Below are 25,616 nucleotides of genomic sequence, written 5' to 3'. Positions count from 1 at the left end.
TCATTTTCTCTATTTGACTGAGAAGAACGAATGATCAGCGATTGAGGCAATGCCTTTAATTGTTTCAATATAATAATAATAATAATATTGTCACAAGTATGTTTCACGATATGCAATAGGGTAATGAAAATGTCATGTTATTACACAATGTTAGCTTTAATAAATGCTCTGCGCATAGTACAAAGTAACAGAAAGCCAGATATTGGACACTTTATTGCAACAGCCAGCAGAAAACTTTAAAAATAAGAACTAGAGTATTATCTGCTCATAGAAGACTTCACACTTTTTACAAATTACTAGCATGTAAACGATAACATGCGGTGATCAAGTTAATTGGGTTTTATCATTTTAAAAAAATGTTTTTCCCACTTTTGTGCGCAATTCTAATTGATATTATTTCTCAATTCTTTAACTTCAACAGACAAAAGATACAGTCCCACTTAACAAGAGGAAAGCAGCTAAAAAAGCATATTTCTTTTGGTGATTTTATATTCCCTGAAATCATGTGGTTCTCCCTAATCAGAATCACAGAATAATAACTATGTAACTTGTATGAAGTATAGTTTGACCTATACAATCAATTCCAATAAACAGACCATTTTATCAGGGTTCAACACAACCTAATCTTCAGATCAGAGTTTTTCCCCCCTCTTTTGTTCAATGATGAGGAAAAGGAGCGTTCTTCAGTTAGTAGCACTATCTGAGCCAGAAGTCCCACAAGACTGGAGCACAAAAATCTCTGCTGGCCAATATTTATTCCTCAATTTTCAAATAAAAACATGGAGTCTGATCATAAATCACATTTCTATTTGGAACTTTCTCTGCACAAAATTGGTTGCTGCATTTCTTACATCACAACAGCTACCATACTTCAAAAGATCATAATTGGCTGTAAAGCGCGAAGGGATTCCCAGAGATTATGAAAAGTGCGATATAAATGCAAGTCTTTTAAATTATGAATCATCGACATACATCTGAAGTGTGGAAAATGACTGAGAAAATGTCCACAAAAAGGAGTAATCTCGAAAATATTTTAAAGCATTTTTAGTTACGGTGATGGTTGAGTCAAAGCAGGCAATCTGTTCTGTGGAGTCTTTGAGCAAGGGCAGTTATCAATGAAATCCTCACTGATGTTCAACAGTTATTAACAATCGGAGTGGAATAAGGAAATAACAAGCATGGTAAAGAATCACACGGATTCTGGAAAGTAAATGAGAGACCTCGGACGATTAGTTACCTGGAATGCGCGGGGCCTGGGGGGACCCGTGAAAAGGGCAAGGGTTTTCTCTCATTTAAAGAATCTGAGAGACAATGTGGTGTTTTTACAGGAGACCCACTTGCAGGTGCAGGTGGTCTCAGTAAACGAATTGGGATGATGTGACAATTTTTAGGTAGCCATTGGCCACAATAGCATATCTGGATAGTCATCAGCTGATTCTTGAGATCTAAATTGTGTCTTTGATGCACGGCTTGATCAATCCAAGCCAAAATGTTACCCCCTTCGGGGCTTGGGAAGGCGCTGTTGGCATTTATGGAGGAGGCAAGGGGAACAGACTTGTGGCGATATGTGCACCCTGGGAGTAAGGAGTTTTTGTTTTTTTCCCCAAAAGTACACATGGATAGATTATTTTGTGATGGGCAGGTCTCTTTTTCAAGGGGGTGAGGAAGGTGGAATACTCGGCCATAGTCGTCTTCAGACCATGCTCCGTATTTTGTAGATCGAGTGCTGGAGATGGGCCCGGCGCAATTCACTGGATGGAGGATAGATGTGGGGCTTTGGGGAAGGTTTAGAGAGCCATAGATGAATATGTGCAGTTCAATGGGAAAGAGATGGTTTCGCACTCTACTATGGGAAGTGTTGAAGGAGGTGATTAGAGAACATGGGGGAATTATTTCACACAAGGCACAGGTGGATAGGGAGTCTAAGGAGGAGCACCAGAAGTTAGTTTGAGATTTTAAAAGTGGGCTGCAAACATTTGAGTGACCCAACCCCAGGACTCCTGGCAACCAGGAAAAAGCCGCAAGCACAGTTTGACCTGCTGTCTACTGATAGGACGGTGTGCCAGTTGTGGCGCTTGAGGGAAATCACCCATGAAGGGAGAAAGTCAGCCATCGCTTGGCTCACCAGCTAAGGGGCAGCAGGCAGCCTCTCAGGAGATTGTTCAGATCAGGGGCTCGGTGAGCAGGTTGGTTTCTGCCCCAGATAAAGTGAATGGGGCATTTTGGGCCTTTTATGAGAGACTTTATGGGTCTGAGCCAGAGTCAGTGATGACAGAGTTTTTGGAGGACTTGGAGTTTCCAGAGATGGGGTGAAAATGCGGAAAGGGCTGGAGGTGCAGTTGGGACCGGAGGAGGTCCGAACAGCGATATGGCAGATGCAACAGTGGTGGCACTGGGGCCCAACGGGTTCCCGGCGGAACTGTACAAAAGGTTCACAGACCAGTTGATGGGGATATTTAATGACTTGTTGACCCAGGATTCTCTTCCTAAGACACTTGGGCAGGCATCCATCTCTCTCCTCCTGAAAAAGGCAAGGATCCTGAGAAATGTGGGTTGCATCGCCCTATTTCACTGCTTAACGAAGACTCTAAGCTATTAGCTAAGGTTCTAGCATTGAGGCTAGAACCCGGTTTCCCGGAGGTGGTGGGAGAGGACCAGATGGGATTTGTACAGGGCCAACGACTGTCGTCCAATTTATGCTGGCTGTTGAATATGGTTCTTAGCCCTGCGGCAGGGCCGGAGCTAGAGATAATTGTGTCGTTAGATGCAGAAAAGGTGTTTCTTAGGGTGGAGTGGAGGTACCTCATTGAAGTGTTGGAGATGTTTGGGTTGGGTCCTGGATTTTTGTTGGGCACGTTTGCTGAAAAAGGTTGCTTTGGTCAGTGTCTGTACAAATACCACGAGTTTGGGGTTTTTACAATTGTACAGGGGGACAGGAGAGGGGTGCCTTATGTCTCAGCCTGCCTGGTGAGTAAGGTCAAATCTGACCTACAAAGGTTGGACCCTTCCTTTGTCCCTGGCAGGTAGGATCCAGTCAATTAAGATGACTACCATGTCAAGGTTTATGTTTCCATTTCAGTGTCTTCTGGTCTTTCTTCCCAAATAATCTTTTTGCAGAGTTGTTAACCATATGCGCAAGCTTTGGTCCTGTCACAAGCTTGTGGGTTTCTGGGTCTCCTTTTTCAACACCTGTTGGCGATCCTGAACATTGAGCTGGAATTTTGTCCCTTAGTAGCTATGTTTGGGGTATTGGACTTGCCGGACTGCGGATGGGGGCAGGGGCAGTCCTAGCCTTCACCTTGCCGATTGCTCAGAGGAGAGTCCTGCTAGAATGGAGGCTGGCAACTCAGCCCAGTGCTTCAGCTTGGCTAGGTGACTTAATGGAGCTTCTGCGCCCGGAGACAGTCAAATACACGGAGGGAGACAATTGATGGGTTCTACCAGAGATGGCAACCGTTTATCAACTATTTCAAAGAGTTTGTCACTGTAAGCTTCTATCGGGAGGGGGAACCATTATTGCCGTGGGGGAGCCACTAGGTTAATTGTTGGGATTTTCCCCCCCCTTTCTGTAGGGGGATTATGTAAATTAGCTTGTTGTTCTCTTTTACTGCTTTTGCTATTGTTTCAATTTTTGTATTGTATAAATTGAAAAAGGGGAATAATTTTTTCTAAATGGTTGGTCATCGATTTCTCATCCATCACACGTCTATGTCACACAAAAAAGTGTAAAGTAATAAAGAACAAAGAAAGGTACAGCACAGGAACAGGCCCTTCTGCCCTCCAAGCCTGCACCGACCATGCTGCCCGTCTAAACTGAAATCCTCTACACTTCCGGGGTCCGTATCCCTCTATTCCCATCCTATTCATGTATTTGTCAAGATGCCCCTTAAACTTCACTATCGTCCCTGCTTCCACCACCTCCTCCAGCAGCAAGTTCCAGGCACCCACTATCCTGTGTAAAAACAAACGTACCTCGTACATTTCCTCCAAATCTTGCCGCTCGCACCTTAAACCTCTGCCCCCTAGTAATTGACCCCTCTGCCCTGGGAAAAAGTCTCTGGCTATCCACTCTGTCTATGCCCCTCATAATTTTGTAGATCTAAGGAACTCAACAGAACCCCAAATACCCAAATCAGCACAGTATTCTCATTAGTACCTGTGTAAACTCATCAAGTGTTTACGTAACAGACTTTACAGCCTTATACTTTAGCAGCAGAATATATTGTGCTTTAGATACAATATTGTACCTGTCCTTATAATGACCACTACCACTGAAAATTCATCATCATATAATAAAAACGTTGTGTTTGTGTAGTTTTTGCAGAAATGGACATTGAGAGATAACTCAACGTAACACAAGCATAAGTCATAGAATCATAGAATTTACAGTGCAGACGGAGGCCATTTGGCCCATCAAGTCTGCACCGGCCCTTGGAAAGAGCACCCTACATAAGGCCACGCCTCCACCCTATCCCTGTAACCCAGCAACCCCAGCTAACCTTTGGACACTAACGGACAATTTAGCATAGCCAATCCACCTAACCTGCACATATTTGGATTGTGGGAAGAAACTGGAGCACCCAGAGGAACCCAGCAGAAACGGGGAGAAAGTGCAAACTCCACAGTCACCCGAGGCTGGAATTGAACCTGGGATCCTGGAGCTGTGAGGCAACAGTGCTAACCACTGTGCCACCATGCCGTGTTGGGAAATTTTATGCAAGTCAAAATGCCAATCAAAATGTACAATTTAAGTACCTTTTTGAACAATGGCTCTCTTACTTTCCCCACTTAATTTGGTTCCCATACTCCCACTACCAATCAGAAAATTCCTACAAATATTCTTCCCCAGTGGGATGGAGGAATTTATTTCTTCACAAATGGAGTTCAAGCTTCCTTCAAGAAATCAGTACATTTTCACATTTTAATTAAATGTGAGAATTATAATAGTTTTTATGGCCTCCAAATCCAAGCACAAGTCACTGACAATTCATAAGCTATTAATGTTATTTTTCTGGCCTTTTTGTCTTAGAAGTGTTTTTCTAACCAGGGGTAGATTTTGAGGTTAAATCCTTAATTTTCCATACTTTTTCAAGGACGTTACAGGTGTGCTTGATCACTTGGAAATTATAAATTTATAATAGACTGAATTTTAAAATCAGTAAAGTTACTTGGTACTCAAGCTAACATAAAAGGCCATACTATTCAGCCTGCACTTACTGTAGAATATGCTAAAAAACTATTTATTCCTGTTTAGTTCTGTTTGGGGGATTGTTCCTATCCAATAATAGGTACATTGAAATTAGGTGAGGACATGGATTTCTACTTACTTGTCAAGGCATCAATGACAGAAAATCTCTGATGGAAAAAATAAAAGGAGAAGGCTCAAAACTAAAAATCGGCAGTTGCAGCTGCCTAGCAGCGAGTGGATTTTGCGTAGACTCATAATCGGTTTGGCTGCCACTCTATTTGTGCAATCCTAAGTATTTGGACACTTTTGAAGGCGGGTTGACACACCTCTCTTGCTCTTAGTCAATACACAACAATGTCCATTAAAACTCAGATACTTCAAAGTAAAACAGCAAGGAATGTTGAGAAGGGTTGGAATGGTTAAAAGGTAAACTGAAGTTCTGATTAATTTGGTAGAATTTTGGATATTTATTTGCTTTGTTTGCAGCAATTAGAATTTTCTTTCCTGGAATTTTACTTCTGGGGCCTCAGTTGCATCACAAGTCTTAAGGTGGTAGGAGAGATTATCAAAGGCTTTATAAATAGAGGCACAGAATATAAAAGCCATTAAGTTATGACAAACCTATATAAAACACATTCATCCCCAGCAGGAGTAGGGCGTAAATGAAATGAGGAAATACTTTTTTTTTAAAGAACAAGTGGTTAGGATTTGGAATGGACAGTCTGATAAGGTGGTGGATTATAGATTCAACAGTCTTCGAAAGGGAATTAGATAAATATTTGAAGAATAGCGGAAAATAGCAGGGGGCCGAAACTAACTGGATTGTTCTTCAAAAGAGTTGGTGTAGACTCAATGATATTGTAACTTTCTATGATTCATATTTTAGGTGACAATATTTGTTGGAGACAACCAAAACTCTTGGACAACTTTCTTGGCAGCAGACATAATTCGGTTCAACAGACTGATAATCAGCTCAGGAATTCTTCCACCACTTCCACACTATTCGCAAAAGGGGGAAAATAAAGTGTGTGAAGCTAAAAATAATTAAATCACACCCAAGTTCTGATCTTGGCAACCTCACTCATTCCTTTGACAGCGCTTTCTAGACCTACAACCTGTAAGCAGCTGGAAGGGCAACAAATATATGGGAACAGCACCACCTGCAAGTTCTCTCCAAGCCACACATCATCCTGGCTTGGAACTAAAATTACCATTCCTTCACTGTTGCTGTATTAATATTCTGGAAATCCCTTTCTAACAGCAAGTGTGGGTGTACTTACACCACATGGACTGCGGCAGTTCAACAAGGTGGCTCACCATCACCTTCTGAAGGGCAATCAGGGATGGATGGCAAATGCCTAGCCAGTGACGCCCAAATCCGATGAAGGAAAAATTAGATTATGATCAAAGGGAGACAGTTTCTCCCTCCATGCACAATGAGGTGTTCTATTACAATGATGCCCTATCCTTACTGAAGCAGATCACCCAACACCACGAGCAAAACTATGAAATGGATATATAAAAGAGGCAATTATCAATTTCATATTTTATCTGAATCAGGGCACAAGACAGATCCCAGTTACGATATTTATATTCTGGACAGACTTCGGACCCAGTTACAATATTTAAATGCTAGGCAGACTTCGGATTTAAAGAAATTTAAGAGTTAAAATAACAAACCAAGATAATTGGCAGCAGCTGTAGCTATATGGTTCAAGGAGTTCAATATGTCAGAGGAGATAGTGGGACCATAAATATTGGCAGATGAAGACAGTCAACAGTGCTATCAAGCTGCATTTATTCAGCACAAAACTGCTCATTAATGCTCAGTTTGGGTTCTGCCTCATCACAGCCTTGATCCAACCATGGCTAAAAGAGCAGAATTCCAGAGCGGAAATTAGAGTGACTACCCTCGACGCATTTGTAGAAGTGTGCCATCAAAATGCCATAGGAAAATTGAAGTCAATCGGAACCAGGGGGAAAGCTCTCCACTGATTGAGTCATCGATTGCACAAAACAAGATGGTTGTTGGAAACCTATCATCTCAGCCCCAGGACATCATAGCAGGAGTTCCTCAGGTAAGTCCCAGGAGCAACCATCTTCAACTGCTTTAAGACTTTCCCTTCAGAAGGTCAGAAGTGGGGATGTTCGCTAATGACTGCAGCGTTCAGTACCATTCACGACTCCTCAGGTACTGAAGCAGTCTAATGCCCACATGCATCAAGAGTTGGACAACATTCAGACTTGTGCTGATAAGTGGCAAGTAACATTCATGCCACCAAAGTGCCAGGTAATGACCATCTCCAAAAAAGAGGGACTCTAACCACCTTCTCATGACGTTAAGTAGTATTATTATTGCTGAATTCCCACTGTCAATATCCTGGGGGCTTACCCATTGACCAGATACTAAAATGGACCACCTATATGAAATACTATGGCTATAAGAAAAGTTCAGGGGCTGGGAATTCTGGGAAACCTGCCCACCATCTATATGGCACAGCTCAGAGGTGTGTTGGAGTGTTCTCCACTTACCTGGATGAGTGTACCTCCAACAACACTCAAGCAGCTCAAATCTAACCTGGACAAAGCAACCAGTTTAATTAGCATAACATACACCACCTTCAACATACAAACCCTCTCCCACCAACTCTCAAGTCGCAACAGTGTGTACCATCTACAAGATGCAAAACAGTAACTCATGAAGGCTCCAGTGACTCTCACCAGAAGGGACAATGGCAGCAGACTCATATTCCCCTTCAATTCACACACCATCCAAGCTGCTCCTTCACTGTCACTGGGACAAAATCTTGCAAATCCCTCCCTGAAGCACCTTAAGAGGGACTACATGGACTGCAGCAGTTCAAGGAGGCAGATCACACCACCTTCTCAAGAGCAATGAGGAATAACCAATAAAAACTGGCCTCGTCAGTGACACTCACATCCCATGAATGAATTTTTTAAAAAACAGAATTAAGAATAGAATCAAAAGGTAAGAAATGGTAGCTCTTTGTCATATTTACAAGAGTCATGAAGAAACTATCTTTAAACAACTGATAAAACAGGCTTTTCAAAAACTCATTAAAAGCAGCAAAGAGGTTCAAAAGGTACCGGTTCAATCACTGCACTTTTAAAGGACTGGATAATTTGGCAGAGAAGCAACCTGAAGGAAGTTGACGAATTAATAGCAGAAAAAGAAAAAGTGGGCAGCACTGGATGATTTGTGGAGGAAGTCATTGATTTGAAAAAAGGTAGAGCGTGAGAGATTCTAAGTGAACAAAAAGAGTTAAAGGATTTAGTGAAACTCAAACAGAGCAATTTGAAAAGAAGTTACAAAGCCCTGAATATAGCTCTACTATGATGACTTGGGTGTTGAGAGTTAAAATGTAGGATGCTGACTCCAATAAACAGCAGACAAACGTAGACACCTCCGCCACGATAGTCCTCATTACCGGGGCCCCGCAAGGCTGCATACTTAGCCCCCTACTAAACTCCTTATACACACAACTGTGAGACAAAATTTGGCTCCATCTACAAGTTTGCTGATGACACAACAGTAGTGGGTCGGATCTCAAACAATGATGAGTCAGAATGCAGGAGGGAGATGAGAATCTAGTGGCATGGTGCAACGACAACAATCTCTCCCTCAATGTCAGCAAAACTAAGAAGCTGGTCATCAACTTCAGGAAGCAAAGTGTCGAACACACCTCTGTCTGCATCAATGGTGCTGAGCTGGAGATGGTTGACAGCTTCAAATTCCTGGGTGTACACATCACCAACAATCTGTCCTGGTCCACCCACGTCGACGTTTTGACCAAGAAAGCACAACAGCACCTATACTTCCTCAGGAAACTAAGGAAATTCAGCATGTCCGCATTGATTCTTACCAATTTTTACAAATGCACCATGGAAAGCACCTATCTGGGTGCATCAAAGCCTGGTATGGCAACTGCTTGGCCCAAAACCGTAAGAAACTACAGACAGTCGTGAACACAGCCCAGTCCATCACGCGAACCCACCTCCCATCCATCGACTTTGTCTATAACTCTCGCTGCCTTGGGAAGGCAGGCAGCATAATCAAAGACCCCTCCCACCAGGGCTATTCTCTCTTTCGTCAACAAGAAGAAACAAAAGTCTGAGAACACGCACTAACAGATTCAAAAACAGATTCTTCCCCGCTGTTACCAGACTCTTGAATGGCACTCATACGGTCTGAACTGATTTCTCCAAGCATCGTCTTTTATTGTGTAGCACTACACTGCGTATGCTTCACCCAATGTCTATGTCTTTATATTGTATATTTGTCGTATGTCCCATGTTTTTCATGTTGGAACAATCTGCCTGGACTGTATGCAGAACAATACTTTTCACAGTACCTCGGAACACGTGACAGTAAATCTAAATCAAATCAAGGTTAAAGAGCGCAGAGAGAGGGGCGAGACTTCATTAAAGAGCGCAGAGAGAGGCGAGACTTCATTAAAGAGCACGAAGAGAGGCGAGACTTCATTAAAGAGCGCGAAGAGAGGCGAGTCTTCATTAAAGAGCGCGAAGAGAGGCGAGACTTCAGTAAAGAGCGCGGGAAGAGGGCGAGACTTCAGTAAAGAGGGTGGAGAAAGGGGCGAGACTACAGTAAAGAGCGTGGGGAGAGGAGCGAGAATACCCAGTGATCTCAGATGATGCGTGGAAATATACAAGATCAGAGTAGCAGAGATGAAAAGATCACCATGGAATGACTTTTCCCAAACCATCACTGACAATCATGAATTAACTTCCAAAACAATGGATAATTTGAGAGTTTCATTTTCACTGCTTTAGGATATAGTGATGCAATTCTAATCGGATTACAGTTGGAAGTGTAAGAGGGACCATCTTCCCTAAGAACTGGGTGTTCACAACAAATTTGCAAAGAGAAAGAATGGTGAGCTAGGAATAAGATGTCAATCTTAATAATTCATCAAAATGGAACAATGCACAGTGTATTTTTTTTAACCAGTATCAACCTTAAAGTATGAAAGGAAAGTGAACCAAAAGTTATTCTTTCTCTTAAAGAGAGCTCAAAAGTATTTGATCAAGAATGAAGAGGGTGGAAAGCAAGATTCACAGAGGGCAATGACAGGTCAAGTAGCAAATGCTGGAAGTGTACCAAGACGGAAGCCTATGTTTCTTACAGATAAAGTTATGTTTAGCAAATGTAATTGTGGAGTTACAGAAGTTTCAAGTAGAGATAAATATTATGCTCAGACTGATCAAAATGCTAGGTCTTAGAGTAGTTTTGAGGGACAGCACAAAGATAGACATGATTGAACCAGGATGCAATTCCAAATCTGACTGAAAGAGAAAGGTGCAGCCGGATTCATTTTTTCTTTGATTCAGAAAGCAAGATGACTTGCATTTATATCACGTCTTTCACTAACTCAGGCCATATCAAAGCCAATTAGGTACTGTTGAAGTGCAGAGACTATTATAATGTAGGAAATGTACAGCCATGCTGTCCAAAAATTAATAATCCACAGGAAGTGAAAGTTGTAGCAAGCCTGGTGACAGCAACCACAAAGATCAAATATAAAATGATCCGTTGATACACATTTAGCAAAAAGCACGAGTCACAGAAACGGTTTAAAAAGGTTGAATTTAAAATAAAATTAGAGAATATCTAAAGCAAATGGATTGGATAGGGATGCCGCTCATTCTTCAAGAAGGACAAATTAAACATCTTTAATAAAATTAAAAATGAAAGAAACGCAAAATGGCCTCTCCAAATCTTACAGGGAAAATAATTCACTGTGATATATGAAGGAACATGCAGAAACATGTCATAAAGTTTATCAGAGGAGCAAGAAAACCTCAAAAAATACATAGCTACAGGGCCAAAAGATAACTTCAGGATTACAATAGCATAAAGGGCTGTTAGAGAAGAGGGCAATAAAATATGTAGCAGACCTGAAACGTAATGGTGAGCATGAAAAACTAAAACATATTCTGAAACATTGCTTTTTCAAATGGCATTCTGAAGGGAAAACAAACAACTTGCCTGCTCCAAAAATACCACCAAGGCAACATTCATAACTTCAACACAAATGAGATATAGGAAGGGCTTAAAACAAATAATCACCAGGGTTTGATTGAGTGCTGGGAGATATCAGAGCCATTAAATTATGAAGGAATCAACAATGGGGAGCCAATCCAAGCAGGCTATAGTGCCCATATTCAGAAACTGGGCTTTAGAGTGGTTTCACAGGTCGGCGCAACATCGAGGGCCGAAGGGCCTGTACTGCGCTGTAATGTTCTATATTCTAATATGCAATCCCTCTCACTTTAATTTTACAAATTTAACTAAATCAATTACCAGGAGTAAATTTAGGAATAAGGAACAATCTAGCAGACAGCATAAAACTTTAGAAGAGAAAGACCTTTCCTATCCAACCTCCTTGATTTCTTTGAGAAAGTAACTTTATGGGCTGCACGGTTGCTAGCACTGTGGCCTCACAGCTTCAGGGACTCTGGGTTCAATTCTAGGCATGGGTGACTGTGTGGAGTTTAGACGTTCTCCCAGTGTCCGCGTGCATTTCCTCCAGGTGCTCTGGTTTCCTCCTGCAGTCCAAAAATGTGCAGGTTCGGTGGATTGGCCATGCTAAGTTGCCCCTTAGTGTCCAATGGTTAGATGGGGTTACATGGATAGGGAGGGGGACTGGGCAGGGTACTATTTTGGAAGGTTGGTGCAGACTTGATGGACCAAATGGCATCCTACTGCACTATAAGGATTCTATTCTATGGTAACACCATAGTGTGATTAGACGTCTAAAATTTCTTTGGTTAAGTTCCACATGAAAGATTACTATTTATGTTCCAAATAGTGGGGTTCAAGAATAAAATTTGGAAGTGGTTGAGAAATTGGTTGAAGGGCCACATGGGATGCACATGACTGAGCGTGGCGATCAATATTGATACTTTACATCATTGACTTAAACTCACACAAGTCAACTGGTCAAATTTGCAAATAGCAATCAATGAAATTAGGTTAAACAAATGTGCGAGTGGGTAAAACAATGTAAAATAAATGGGAAGCTCCTTACATACGAAGGAGAAATAGCCAACTCAATACTAGTGTTGAAATAACTATACTGTATATGCCTAGCAAAGCAAACAGAATCTGAACAATAAAATACAAGTCAGAGGAAATTATGTTCAAATTATACAGCACTCTGGTCAGACCATACCTCAACTGTAATGTGTAGCTCTGGTCACTGAGAAACACAGGAAACATTCAAGCACTAGGGAAGAGATTAATCTCCAGTGTTAGGGGTTCAGCTAGGAGGAAAAACTAGAGACATCTGAGTTAAACAAGCTACAAAATAGGCACACAAGTGGTTACTTTTTTTAAAGAGGCGCTTAAAACAGTTAAAGGAATGAAAGATTAACTTAAATACTACAAATTCAAGTGAGATTAGGACATGAGTGCAAATTAGCTAAAGGCAAGACTATCATCAAGGCATCATTCAGACAAAGCACAATTAACAATTTCAACAGTGGCAAAAGCCGAAGAAACAATTAAAAAAATATTAGACAAAATAACTGTAGCCTCTACTTATGTGAATTAAAATGGGCTAAATAGCCAATCTCACTCAAATACCTTGTGATAATGCGAACAATATCAACAGAGCATCAACAACATCCAACACTGCCGTTGCACCATATTTATAAACCTTTAAAATAAAAATAAAATTCAACGCCCTTCAATCTTCTAAACTCAAGGAAATATAACCCTTGTAAAGCTTATTTAATTTCTGAAACAATTTCATTCTGCATTCCCCTCAAAGGCCAATATATTTTGAGATGCAGTGTCCAGAACTGAATGCAATTCTCCAGATGGGGACTGACCAAGGTTCTTTACAACTGATGTGTCACTTCCTCCTCTTTGCATTTCAAATCTTGAGATTAAGACCATCATTTCATTAGCCTTTTTGATTTTTAAAAACATATACCTGTGCCAAACTTTAGGTGAATTAATTTTGCTCTTCAATAGTTTCTAGTCTCCCAGCACAATCTTAGTGCCAAGATTATCACCAATTCCATGCACATTTATGTTTAGTATGGAACCCACACCAAATGTCTTCTGGAAGTCCTTAAAGGCACCTCCCACAGACTGGCCAGAGTTTGTTCGTGACCTCCTTAAAAAAATTCAACATGATTAGTCATTCATGAACTACCTGTTCCAAATCCATGCCGTCTTTGATCAGTTTATACTTGTTCAAATACTAGCTAGTCTGGTTCTAAAGATAAATTCAAATAATTCCCCACAACTGGTATTAAACGGATCAAGAAAGTAGCTTTTTGATTTCTTCTTCCCTCCAGTCTTAAATTATGGAGTGAAAGGGAACAAGTTCTATAACAGTCCGGAAATTAGTTAAGCAAAAAAAAAAAAACCACACAAACACACCAACATTACTCAATACCGTCGTATTGACAGTCACAATTTAGCTGTATATGTCTGTTTTCATTTATATAGTCCAAATGACAAAGCAAATTTGAGGAGTAAATTCAAATGTTCAAATTTCTGGTGGTGTTAAGATGTCAAAGTTCAAATTTCTGGTGGTAAGATGTTGAGTTAGTTTGACAATAATTCAATTATTTTATGAATTAAATCACAATTCAGTTCTCTTTTTAAATCTTAACTTATCAACAGTCATACAATAGCTTATGATTAACATTCAAATCTCCATTTAGAATCATTGCTATATGAAGAAGTATACATCACAAAACACCCTCCATAAACTGCCTAAGGTAGCAGTGTTTACCCAGAATTAGGCACAAATGTAATATTTTAACTTGGTCCACAGGACACTCTTGAAATCATACCAGAACACCCAGGTCTTTTAGCCAAAAGATGCATGGCTTCAGCTATAGAACAGTGCAAACTATATGGAATTTTTTGGCAAGGGCCCAAACTGTATTTACATTCTTACTCCAGCCATTAAAATAATCTCCTAAACTTTAAATTTATTCCATAACATTTGCTTAAATGCGGCCAAACATATAAACCACTAAATGTTTGGACGGTTTCCAAAAAAACCTGGCAAACTCAACTTTTGATCTTTTGCCAAAAACCAACTGCGTTTGAAATTTCCTACAGTATGCAGAAGCTAAAATTGCATTATGCTTCAATGCGCTTTTAAGTACCTAAGTGGTACAGAATTCCCAACTCTCAATACATACACATACGAAAAACAAATGGATTTTAACATTATTAATCAAAATAAAACTGACTTATAGCACTTATCAGATACACCACAGTTAAAGGTTTGTTTTGGTTTAGGAAGTCAACACCAGGTTCCACAAATCAAGTGGAATACATTAATCAAATTACCCTAATTACACAACCTAATAGAATTTACGAATAAATCTTCATTTTTAAAATTAGTGAATAAATTATTTTTTTAAAGTGGTAATTATGCGCGTCTATTACCTGTACGAGAAGCATTAAAAACAGTTCTTAATAAATATATCAACTTTTCACCTCAGCAATTCAGTATTTATCACGTTTCTACAGAAATATGTTATAATCCTAACTTTCGGCAAACCAAATAATTTGCGCTGAAAATGTCCTAATATTTCATCCAAATAAGGGGAAGAAAGCAGTTGCCACCCTGCATATTACAAAATGCCATGATTACATACTGAATGTAGTCATGTATGCATCTGGGGCGAAACATCAATTGCCAATTCCTCCTTCTCATCTCCCTTCCCCCGCTTTCAACACGTAAAGAGCCACAGCATGTTTATATGGTTAAATTCAAAATTAAACCCAACTTTGGATCATTTTATTAATACAAAAATCTAATCTTGATGATTAAAGTTATGGTATCCATTGCTTCGTTTTTTAAATACACGTGTGGACTTAGAGACTTTAATTGCATGATGCAACCGAACTAAATACAACAATTTTTTAAATTATAAATACCTGTTTAAACTGTTCCTCATACGTCCACTCGGCCTGATCCTGGACTTGCGGCATCTGCGGGTGTGGCTGATAAGGGAGCCCGGTTACAGGGCGTCGCTGCCCGGGCAGACGATGCACCTCACTGGAGCGGTGCACTCCCCGATCCTCTTTTACTCCGCTACCTCCTTCCTCGGCCATTTCGTCCTCGAATTCCTCCTCTTCTTCCTCAGCAGCCATGTCTTCCTCGGATCCCAGAGGATCGGGATAACGCTGGTCCGAAGCCTCCTCCTCTTCCTCTCCGCGCTCCATCTCTTCTCCCCCAGATAAGGCCTCGCTGCTCTCTGAAAGCCTCGGGCTCTCGCCTCGTTCCATCCCCAGTTCCTCTTCGTCGTCTTCATCGTTGCCGCACTGGGCCGAAGCGTCAGCCCCTGCGGCGGCCGCCGCTGCTCTCATGGCGGCCAGTGCTGCGGTTTGCTGTGCAGCGATTTGCTGCTGCGTATTTGCCAGGATTTTGTTGTCGTTGGAAGCCTCGGCCGTTGGTCTTCGGGTCTCGCGCTGCTCCATTTGAATTTGCTGCTGCTGTTGCCGGGCCTGGAGCCGCGCGCGCGGAGACTGCTGCTGGTGGTAGTGATGCTGCTCGTGCTGCTGCTGTCGGGCCTCGAGCTCGAGCCGCGCACGCTGCTGCCTCTGCAGGTTTTCCATCACCGCCTGCAACTTCATGGCTCCCTCGCCCCCTCACTCTCTCGCCCTCCCTCTGACCGCTGGCAAGTATCCTTTGCTTTCGCTCTGTCAAACGGTTTGCGAGGGGGGTGATGTTGATAAGGAATAATAATCAACGAGCGGAGATGACTGACTGATGGATTCAGTCACTACTGAAGAGTCGCTACAACTGGAAGGGGGAGGGGTGTTGGGTCAGAGAGATTCCGCAACTTTTCATATAGATTGGCATTCAGGTGTTTGACTGTCCCTGAGGCGGAAAAAGCCGTTAGAAATAATGTTGTAAGACAACATTTCACATCCGTGGTAGAGATACATGTTAACCGATTTTTTAAATGGCTGGGTGGCAAGGAGGAATTCGAAGTCTCTTGGGAAAAGGTACATAATTATATTCTGCTTCTTGAGATGATTGCCTGTACCACATAACCTTGAATACAGTAAACAACACAAATTATAGATGACAGAAAATTAAATAGGGGGGAAAACTGCAACTGGTGAAAAATAAAATTAAAATCGAGTGTAGGAAATAACATCACATGTATGTCAACATAAAAGATAAATTAATGTTCCAAGCAGAGATTCTTTATCAGAACAGTAAAGGGAAAGCAAAGGATATTTAACACATCTTCCTTTAAGGATTTCCAAAGATTACATATTTCTAATATTTCCTGATTTTACTCCACACCTTGTGAGTTCTTTATTTTGGTCATTTCCCGTATGCTTGACTTTGTTTTCCTTTAACTGAAAAAATAGTCATGGTGTAAAATGGGCTGACAATTTGCTATGTCTGTATTCATGCTACAAGTAAAGACCGGTTTCTATCATAAATACAAATAAACAGTCACCTTGACCTGAAACGTTAACTCTTTCTCTCCACAGATGCTGTCTGGCCTGCTGAATATTCCTTGCATTTTATGTTTTTATTTCAGATTTCCAGCATCCACAGTATTCTGGAACATTTTTCCAGGGAGGGCGTGATTGGAGAGCATTCTGGATCCGACACAGTGGAGGTTTTCCCAGGGTTAATATACCCAATTTTGTGCCTCCAAATTTGTGTCAGCCATGGTTCAATGAGTAGCACTCTCGACTAAGTCAGAAGGTTGTGTGTTCATGTCCCACTCCGGAGTCTTGAACACAGAAATCTCCAGTCACGCTTTAGACAGAGGTGCAATTTTTCAGATGAGATGTTAAGTGAGGCTTGGTCTGTTCTCTCAGGTGGGTGTAAAAGTTTCCATGACACTATTCCAAAGAAGGACAGGGGAATTATTCCCAGTGTCCTGGCCTCTATCCCTCATTCACAACACTAAATGAAACAGAATATCTGGTAACTATCATATTGCTGCTTGTTGGAACATGCTGTAGACAAACCTGCTGCTGTATTTCCTACATTATAATAGTAAATACAATTCAAAAATAATTAATTTATTGTTAAATGCTTTGTAATGTCCTTAGGTTGTGAAAGGTGCTATATAAATGCCAGTTGTGTTTTTAAACTGAACTAATGTTCTGGGCAACTAAATAAAGCCAAATGCTTTCTTCCTCAGTAGTTTGGTTGTGCTATCTCATCTAAAAGCAACGATCAATCTAAAGTGTCAAAAGTCATCTGTTTCTCCAAGGAGTTAGTTGATCATTTTTGGCCCATGCACATGAAATATGAATGAACTTAATGGGTTCAAAATAAGCTAGTCATTGAAAATAGTTTATAGAAAATAGCACATAACTTGTTAAATATGCACCAACATTACAAATATTTTCACCAGCATTTCAACCCATTTTTCTCAACATTAATTGTGTGTACCATGAGGAGATAATGTATTAAAATAGTGTGATTCTCTCATTTAAAATAAAGGTAACATACTGTCATGTGAGAGTACCTTTAAGAAATGGGTGTTTAAGAAATGTACCTTTAAGAAATGGATGTTTATCAGTGATGTCAGTGTGGGTGGAGCTGGGCTGTCTGTCAGCTTTTTACTTTCGTTTTAGGCTGTTTGCTGCAGGGTGTGTTTTAGTTTCATTTTCAGTGTTGGAGCTGAAGCCTGATAGAGCAGGTGTATCGTTCTCTCTGCCATGAAAAGACTATCTCTTGATCATTTGGTGAATTCAGAATTATAAATGTTCTCAGTCGTGAATGTAAACCTAATGTGCTTCTGTTAAAAGGTGTTTCTTTTGTCTTCTGGATGTTTGGGAAGTTATTGAGGATTACTTAATGTTGTATTTGAATTGATGGTTGCTAAGATGTTCACTGTACATTTTAAAAAGGTTAACTTGAGTTCATAGAATAAACATTGTTTTGCTTTAAAAAATACTTTTCCATTTCTGCTGTACCACACCAGTAGAGTGGGCCGTGTGCTTCCCATACCATAATCTATTAAAAGTTGTAGGTCAGGTGAACTCCATGATACACTTTGGGGTTCTCTTAAACCCTGGCCCATAACAATACTTATAAGTTTGTCAGTTCTCTTTGCAATTATATTACCAAGTGCAACTTCACACATAAAGTTAATTAAGATTTTTTAAAGTTTCTGAGAAAAAGCACCACACAGACCAGTCTTCCAATGCAGAAAGTAGAATAAACTTTTCAACAGATATTATGGCCTTACAAATTGCGAATAATGTTTTGGCTATTCCAACTTTTTTAAAGAGCAGAGCTTTCCAAGATAATTATTTTTCATGTCCACCTGAGATGGTAGTTGGGGCTTGATTTAACATTTCATTGAAAATATGTCATCTCTGTCAGCACACCACTCCATCAGTAGTTTGCTGTAAGTGGCAGCAAGAATGTAAGGCTCAAATCTCTGGAGTGACACTGGACATGTAATTCATAAATTGTTTATTTTCTATTACATTGCTGACTTGGCTGGGAATCTTTCCACAATCAAATATTGTGCCAAAACACACCGTCAGGTTTCAGATGAAAAAAGGACACTTGGATAAAGTTAAGGGCAATCAGCACAAAAAGAACAATACTGCAGAATCAGTCAGCACCTTCAGGAAGAGTAGGGAAACATATCGGTGGGGGAAATATGAAATTCTACCTCGTGTTCTGCAAAGAATATGTTAACATTGCGCCAAATATATTGTGGCACAATAAAACTGACAATTTAATTGGTACTGTAAAATTAAGAACTAACTGAAAGAACAATCAGCAGCAATCAGATCCTTATCTTTCCTGAAGCAATGCAGTCATCAAGAGAAAGTTAATACCGTGAACTATTAGCTAAATGTTGAACCATCAATAAATAATAATTTAAACTGATTCTTTGTCAATAGAGTCATGAATTTCTGTCCTACATTAATAACCCAGCCTTTGAAGGAAAATGGCAACAATTCTTAATTAAATCACTAGGTGGCATCTTGCACAGCGGCAGACTACTGTGATCACAAAAATCTGCATTGTGGTGAGATGCACCCTTTTGTGAAGGGTCTATTGAGTGACAAAGATGGTTCTTTCTTCCCAGAAAAAATGTATGACAACAGTGAAGGAAATCAATTAAGGAGGAAAAATGACTAAATGATCATTAACATTTTTTTGTTAAAAGAGCTTTGTATTGTTTTCACATTCCTTCTTTAGGTCTCAACACAACAGACTGTCAGACTGTTCCCTGAATTTCAAATACTGCTATAGAATGACCGGGTAGAAGTTGCACAAAAGTGGTCTCCCTGAAGTCTGTTCCTTGCTGAAAATAGGAATTCACTATTCAGGAATCACAGGCATCCATTTACCCCAATCCTGGACTGTGCCAAATTAAATTTACTCCTGATAATGCAAAATCATTTTGGCACTAAGAATTAATACTATTCATACTAAGCAATGTAAATAACACAGAGAGTGGATATTAAATGCCTGACGTATTGAATTATTATAACATTTGAATTCAGCGATTTTGATTTGATGAGCAAAGCCAGTCATTGACCTTGGCTGTTTGGGCTTCCTGGGTGAAGGGAGTGGCGCCGATGTGTCTGGAATTGTATCTGATACCTGAGTACAAGTCTTTTGTTCTGGGGAAATGGGCCATTAGAATGCAAATCGGCTGGGGGTTTCGATAGTGTCTGGTTATCTAGTGGCCATTATACACTTAAGCTCTGAGTTTGTCTGGATCCTGCATTGGCCATATTTCCCGTGCTTCTTTGTAAGTGGCCATATTTCCCAATGTAAGTGGGCATGTTTCCCTTTACAAGTGGCCATCCCGTCCTCTTGATCCTGAACGCGAAGCGTGGTGGATCACACTATTGATCCCTCATCCGTCTTTGGTGTGCCAGGCTACCCTTGGTCAAGGACAGGTTCTACACTACTCTGTCCTATGTTTTGGAACATTTACCTAAGTTTTTTAATACATCTCAGTCATAGATTCCAAAGGGGCACTACAGACATTCAATCATACATTTAACTTTTTCACACAGGGGAACCTCTAACTGTCATTACCTAAGCTACACTCATGATGTTAGCAAATAACAAAAAGGAACTTATAATACAATACAAATTTTTTTTTAAACAATAGCAGCGTCACATTTCTACTTGGGTTATTACAATCAAAAAAGTACAATTTTTTTATTTGTTAGTGGAGCGGATTAAAAGGTTTGTGGGGACTTCCGGGTGCGGCGATGACCAGCTAAGTCGCACGTTTCGGCAGCTCCCGGTGGAACGGACTTTTGGGCTCTTAATAGGAGCCCCAATGGCAATTTTAACGGCTAAAAACGCTGTGCGGTAAACCAGAAGGGAATTCCCTCTGGATACGGATGGAAAAAGGAGGGGAAAGTGGCCGGATTGTAGTGGATCTCTTAGAGCAGCGGCAAGGAAGGCAAGCAAAAACCAAGATGGCGTCGGAAGGTGGCAGTTTAATATGGGGCCCTGAACGCCAAGAGTTCTTGAAATGCTGTGTGGAAGAACTCAAAAAGGAAATGAAGAAAGAGCTGTTGGCCCCGATATTACAGGCGATCGAAGGGCTAAAGGATGAGCAAAAGACCCAGGAGCGGGAGCTTCGGGTCGTGAAGGCAAAGGCTGCCGAGAATGAGGACGACATACAGGGCCTGGTGGTGAAGACGGAGATGCACGAGGCACACCATAAATGATGTGTGGAAAGACTGGAAGTGCTGGAGAACAACGCGAGGAGGAATAACTTAAGGATTCTTGGTCTTCCTGAAGGTGCGGAGGGAGCGGACGTCGGGGCATATGTGAGCACGATGCTGCACTCGTTAATGGGAGCGGAGGCCCCGGCGGGCCCGCTGGAGGTGGAGGGAGCATACCGAGTGATGGCGCGAGGACCGAGAGCAGGAGAAATTCCTAGAGCCATAGTGGTGAGATTCCTCCGTTTCAAGGACAGAGAGATGGTCCTTAGATGGGCAAAGAAAACTCGGAGCAGTAAGTGGGAGAACGCGGTGATCCGCGTATACCAAGACTGGAGTGCGGAGGAGGAGGGCGAGCTTTAATCGGGCCAAGGCGGTGCTTCACAAAAAGAAGATAAAATTCGGGATGCTGCAACCGGCAAGACTGTGGGTCACATACCAAGGGAGGCACCACTACTTTGAGACGGCGGATGAGGCGTGGACTTTTATCGTGGAAGAAAAATTGGAATGATCGGGTTATTAAAAAGAACGTTTGAAACAAAGTGGTGGGGTGAGTATGGGGGGCGAAGAGGGGGGTAAAAAGGGGGGAAAGAGGAGTTTTATGTTATTAATCCTGCGATGTGGTAACTTTTCTCTCTTCCACAGGTGGTGGTGGGGGGAGGAAAGGAGGTGGAGGAGATGGGGCGTTGGCCATTGGGGGCGGGGCCAAGAGGGAAGCGCGGGCTTGGTTCCCGCGCTATGATAATCATGGCGGGAATAGGGAAGCAGGAAGGAGGGGGCGTCGCATGGTGCGAGCCGAGGTCACGGGGGGAAGCCGAGGTCGGCCAGAGTTTGCTGACTTCTGGGAGTAACATGGGGGGTGTAACTACGCTAGTGGGGGATCTAGTGGGGGGGGGGAGGGGGGAATTATTGGGTTGCTGCTGCTGGGGAGAGGGGGGAGCTGGTATGGGGTGGGGTGGGCGGGTGGGCGGGAGGGCACCGCTTGGGGGGACACAGCTGCGTGGGAACCGGGGGAGGAGCTGGAAAAAAGGGATGGCTAATCGACAAGGGGGGGGGGTAAAAAGCCCCCAACCCGGCTGATCACGTGGAATGTGAGAGGGCTGAACGGGTCGATAAAAAGGGCAAGGGTACTCGCACACCTTAAGAAACTTAAGGCAGACGTGGTTATGTAACAGGAGACGCACTTGAAACTGATAGACCAGGTTAGACTACGCAAAGGATGGGTGGGGCAGGTGTTTCATTCGGGGCTAGATGCGAAAAACAGGGGGGTGGCTATATTAGTGGGGAAGCGGGTAATGTTTGAGGCAAAGACTATAGTGGCGGATAGCGGGGGCAGATACGTGATGGTGGGTGGCAAATTACAGGGGGAGACGGTGGTTTTGGTAAACGTATATGCCCCGAACTGGGATGATGCCAATTTTATGAGGCGTATGCTAGGACGCATCCCGGACCTAGAGGTGGGAAAGTTGGTAATGGGGGGAGATTTCAATACGGTGTTGGAACCAGGGCTGGACAGGTCGAGGTCCAGGACTGGAAGGAGGCCGGCAGCAGCCAAGGTGCTTAAAGATTTTATGGAGCAGATGGGAGGAGTAGACCCGTGGAGATTTAGCAGACCTAGGAGTAAGGAGTTTTCGTTTTTCTCCTATGTCCACAAAGTTTATTCGCGAATAGACTTTTTCGTTTTGGGAAGGGCGTTGATCCCGAAGGTGAGGGGAACGGAGTATACGGCTATAGCCATTTCGGATCACGCTCGACACTGGGTGGACTTGGAGATAGGGGAGGAAACAGAAGGGCGCCCACCCTGGAGAATGGACATGGGACTAATGGCAGGTGAGGGGGTGTGTCTAAGGGTGAGGGGGTGCATTGAAAAGTACTTGGAACTCAATGATAATGGGGAGGTCCAGGTGGGAGTGGTCCGGGAGGTGCTGAAGGCAGTGGTTAGAGGGGAGCTGATATCAATAAGGGCACATAAAGGAAAGCAGGAGAGTAGGGAACGGGAGCGGTTGCTGCAAGAACTTCTGAGGGTGGACAGGCAATATGCGGAGGCACCGGAGGAGGGACTGTACAGGGAGAGGCAAAGGCTACACGTAGAATTTGACTTGCTGACAACGGGTACTGCAGAGGCACAGTGGAGGAAGGCACAGGGTGTACAGTACGAATATGGGGAGAAGGCGAGCAGGTTACTGGCCCACCAATTGAGGAAAAGGGGAGCAGCGAGGGAAATAGGGGGAGTGAGGGATGAGGAAGGAGAGATGGAGCGGAGAGAGTGAATGGAGTGTTCAAGGCATTTTATAAAAGATTATACGAAGCTCAACCCCCGGATGGGAGGGAGAGAATGATGGGCTTTCTGGACCAGCTGGAATTTCCTAAGGTGGAGGAGCAGGAGAGGGTGGGACTGGGAGCAGGAGAGGGTGGGACTGGGAGCACAGATCGAAATAGAGGAAGAAGTGAAAGGAATTAGGAGCATGCAGGCGGGGAAGGCTCCGGGACCAGATGGATTTCCAGTTGAATTTTATAGGAAATATGTGGACTTGCTCGCCCCGCTACTGATGAGGACCTTTAATGAGGCAAAGGAAAGGGGACAGCTGCCCCCGACTATGTCTGAAGCAACGATATCGCTTCTCCTAAAGAAGGAAAAGGACCCGCTGCAATGCGGGTCCTATAGACCTATTTCCCTCCTAAATGTAGACGCTAAGATTCTGGCCAAGGTAATGGCAATGAGGATAGAGGACTGTGTCCCGGGGGTGGTCCACGAGGACCAAACTGGGTTTGTGAAGGGGAGACAGCTGAATACGAATATACGGAGGCTGCTAGGGGTAATGATGATGCCCCCACCAGAGGGGGAAGCGGAGATAGTGGTGGCGATGGATGCCGAGAAAGCATTTGATAGAGTGGAGTGGGATTATTTGTGGGAGGTGCTGAGGAGATTTGGTTTTGGAGATGAGTATGTTAGATGGGTACAGCTGTTGTATAGGGCCCCGATGGCAAGTGTGGTCACGAATGGATGGGGATCTGCATACTTTCGGCTCCATAGAGGGACAAGGCAGGGATGCCCTCTGTCCCCGTTATTGTTTGCACTGGCGATTGAGCCCCTGGCAATAGCATTGAGGGGTTCCAGGAAGTGGAGGGGAGTACTCAGAGGAGGAGAAGAACACTGGGTATCTCTGTATGCGGATGATTTGTTGTTATATGTAGCGGACCCGGCAGAGGGGATGCCAGAGATAATGCGGACACTTCGGGAGTTTGGAGAATTTTCGGGATATAAACTGAACATGGGGAAAAGTGAGTTGTTTGTGGTGCATCCAGGGGAGCAGAGCAGAGAAATAGAGGATTTACCGTTGAGGAAGGTAACGAGGGACTTTCGTTACTTGGGGATCCAGATAGCCAAGAATTGGGGTACATTGCATAGGTTAAATTTAACGCGGTTGGTGGAACAAATGGAGGAGGACTTCAAGAGATGGGACATGGTGTCCCTGTCATTGGCAGGGAGGGTGCAGGCGGTTAAAATGGTAGTCCTCCCGAGATTCCTCTTTGTGTTTCAGTGCCTCCCGGTGGTGATCACGAAGGCTTTTTTCAAAAGGATTGAAAAGAGTATCATGAGTTTTGTGTGGGCCGGGAAGACCCCGAGAGTGAGGAAGGGATTCTTACAGCGTAGTAGGGATAGGGGGGGCTGGCACTACCGAGCCTAAGTGAGTACTACTGGGCCGCCAATATCTCAATGGTGAGTAAGTGGATGGGAGAAGAGGAGGGTGCGGCGTGGAAGAGATTGGAGAGGGCGTCCTGTAGGGGGACTAGCCTACAAGCTATGGTGACGGCCCCATTGCCGTTCTCACCGAAGGAATACACCACAAGCCCGGTGGTGGTGGCTACTTTGAAAATTTGGGGACAGTGGAGACGGCATAGAGGAAAGACGGGAGCCTTGGTGGGGTCCCTGATAAGAAATAATCATAGGTTTGCCCCGGGGAGAATGGATGGGGGATTTGGAATATGGCAAAGAGCAGGAGTAACACAATTGAAAGATCTGTTTGTGGATGGGAAGTTTGCAAGTCTGGGAGCGCTGACCGAGAAATATGGGTTGCCCCAAGGGAATGCATTCCGGTATATGCAACTAAGGGCTTTTGCGAGGCAACAGGTGAGGGAATTCCCGCAGCTCCCGACGCAGGAGGTGCAGGACAGAGTGATCTCAAAGACATGGGTGGGGGATGGTAAGGTATCAGACATATATAGGGAAATGAGGGACGAGGGGGAGATTATGGTAGATGAGCTGAAAGGGAAATGGGAAGAAGAGCTGGGGGAGGAGATTGAGGAGGGGCTGTGGGCGGATGCCCTAAGTAGGGTAAACTCATCGTCCTCGTGTGCCAGGCTAAGCCTGATACAATTCAAGGTGTTACACAGAGCGCCTATGACTGGAGCACGGCTCAGTAAATTTTTTGGGGTGGAAGATAGGTGTGCGAGATGCTCGAGAAGCCCAGCAAATCATACCCACATGTTCTGGTCATGTCCGGCACTACAGGGGTTTTGGGTGGGGGTGACAAAGGTGCTTTCGAAAGTAGTGGGGGTCCGGGTCGAACCAAGCTGGGGGTTGGCTATATTTGGGGTTGCAGAAGAGCCGGGAGTGCAGGAGGCGAGAGAGGCTGATGTTTTGGCCTTTGCGTCCCTAGTAGCCCGGCGCAGGATACTGTTGATGTGGAAGGAAGCCAAGCCCCCGGGGGT

General features: G+C 43.1%; 1 protein-coding gene and 1 long non-coding RNA gene across 2 annotated transcripts in view; one reads left to right on the top strand and one right to left on the bottom strand.

Annotated features, from left to right (window-relative positions):
- The window catches only part of arid3a (AT-rich interactive domain 3A), a 158,558-nt gene extending 142,554 nt beyond the window's left edge, over positions 1 to 16,004 (bottom strand). Inside the window, exon 1 of the mRNA XM_072482675.1 lies at positions 15,144 to 16,004. Coding sequence (XP_072338776.1) covers positions 15,144 to 15,842 — 699 coding nt within the window. The 5' untranslated portion in view covers positions 15,843 to 16,004. The remainder of the gene's footprint in view (positions 1 to 15,143) is intronic.
- A 97-nt stretch (positions 16,005 to 16,101) lies between these two features.
- LOC140395173 (uncharacterized) lies at positions 16,102 to 18,142 on the top strand. Its single transcript, XR_011936119.1, has 2 exons — positions 16,102 to 16,217; positions 16,769 to 18,142. It is a non-coding gene; the product is annotated as an uncharacterized lncRNA (long non-coding RNA).
- The last annotated feature ends 7,474 nt before the right edge of the window (positions 18,143 to 25,616 follow it).

Source organism: Scyliorhinus torazame, chromosome 18 (assembly GCF_047496885.1).
Source record: "Scyliorhinus torazame isolate Kashiwa2021f chromosome 18, sScyTor2.1, whole genome shotgun sequence".
Taxonomy (NCBI): domain Eukaryota; kingdom Metazoa; phylum Chordata; class Chondrichthyes; order Carcharhiniformes; family Scyliorhinidae; genus Scyliorhinus; species Scyliorhinus torazame.
The sequence above is the reverse complement of the archived record's forward strand: the minus strand, read 5'-3'. Positions and strand labels throughout refer to the sequence as shown.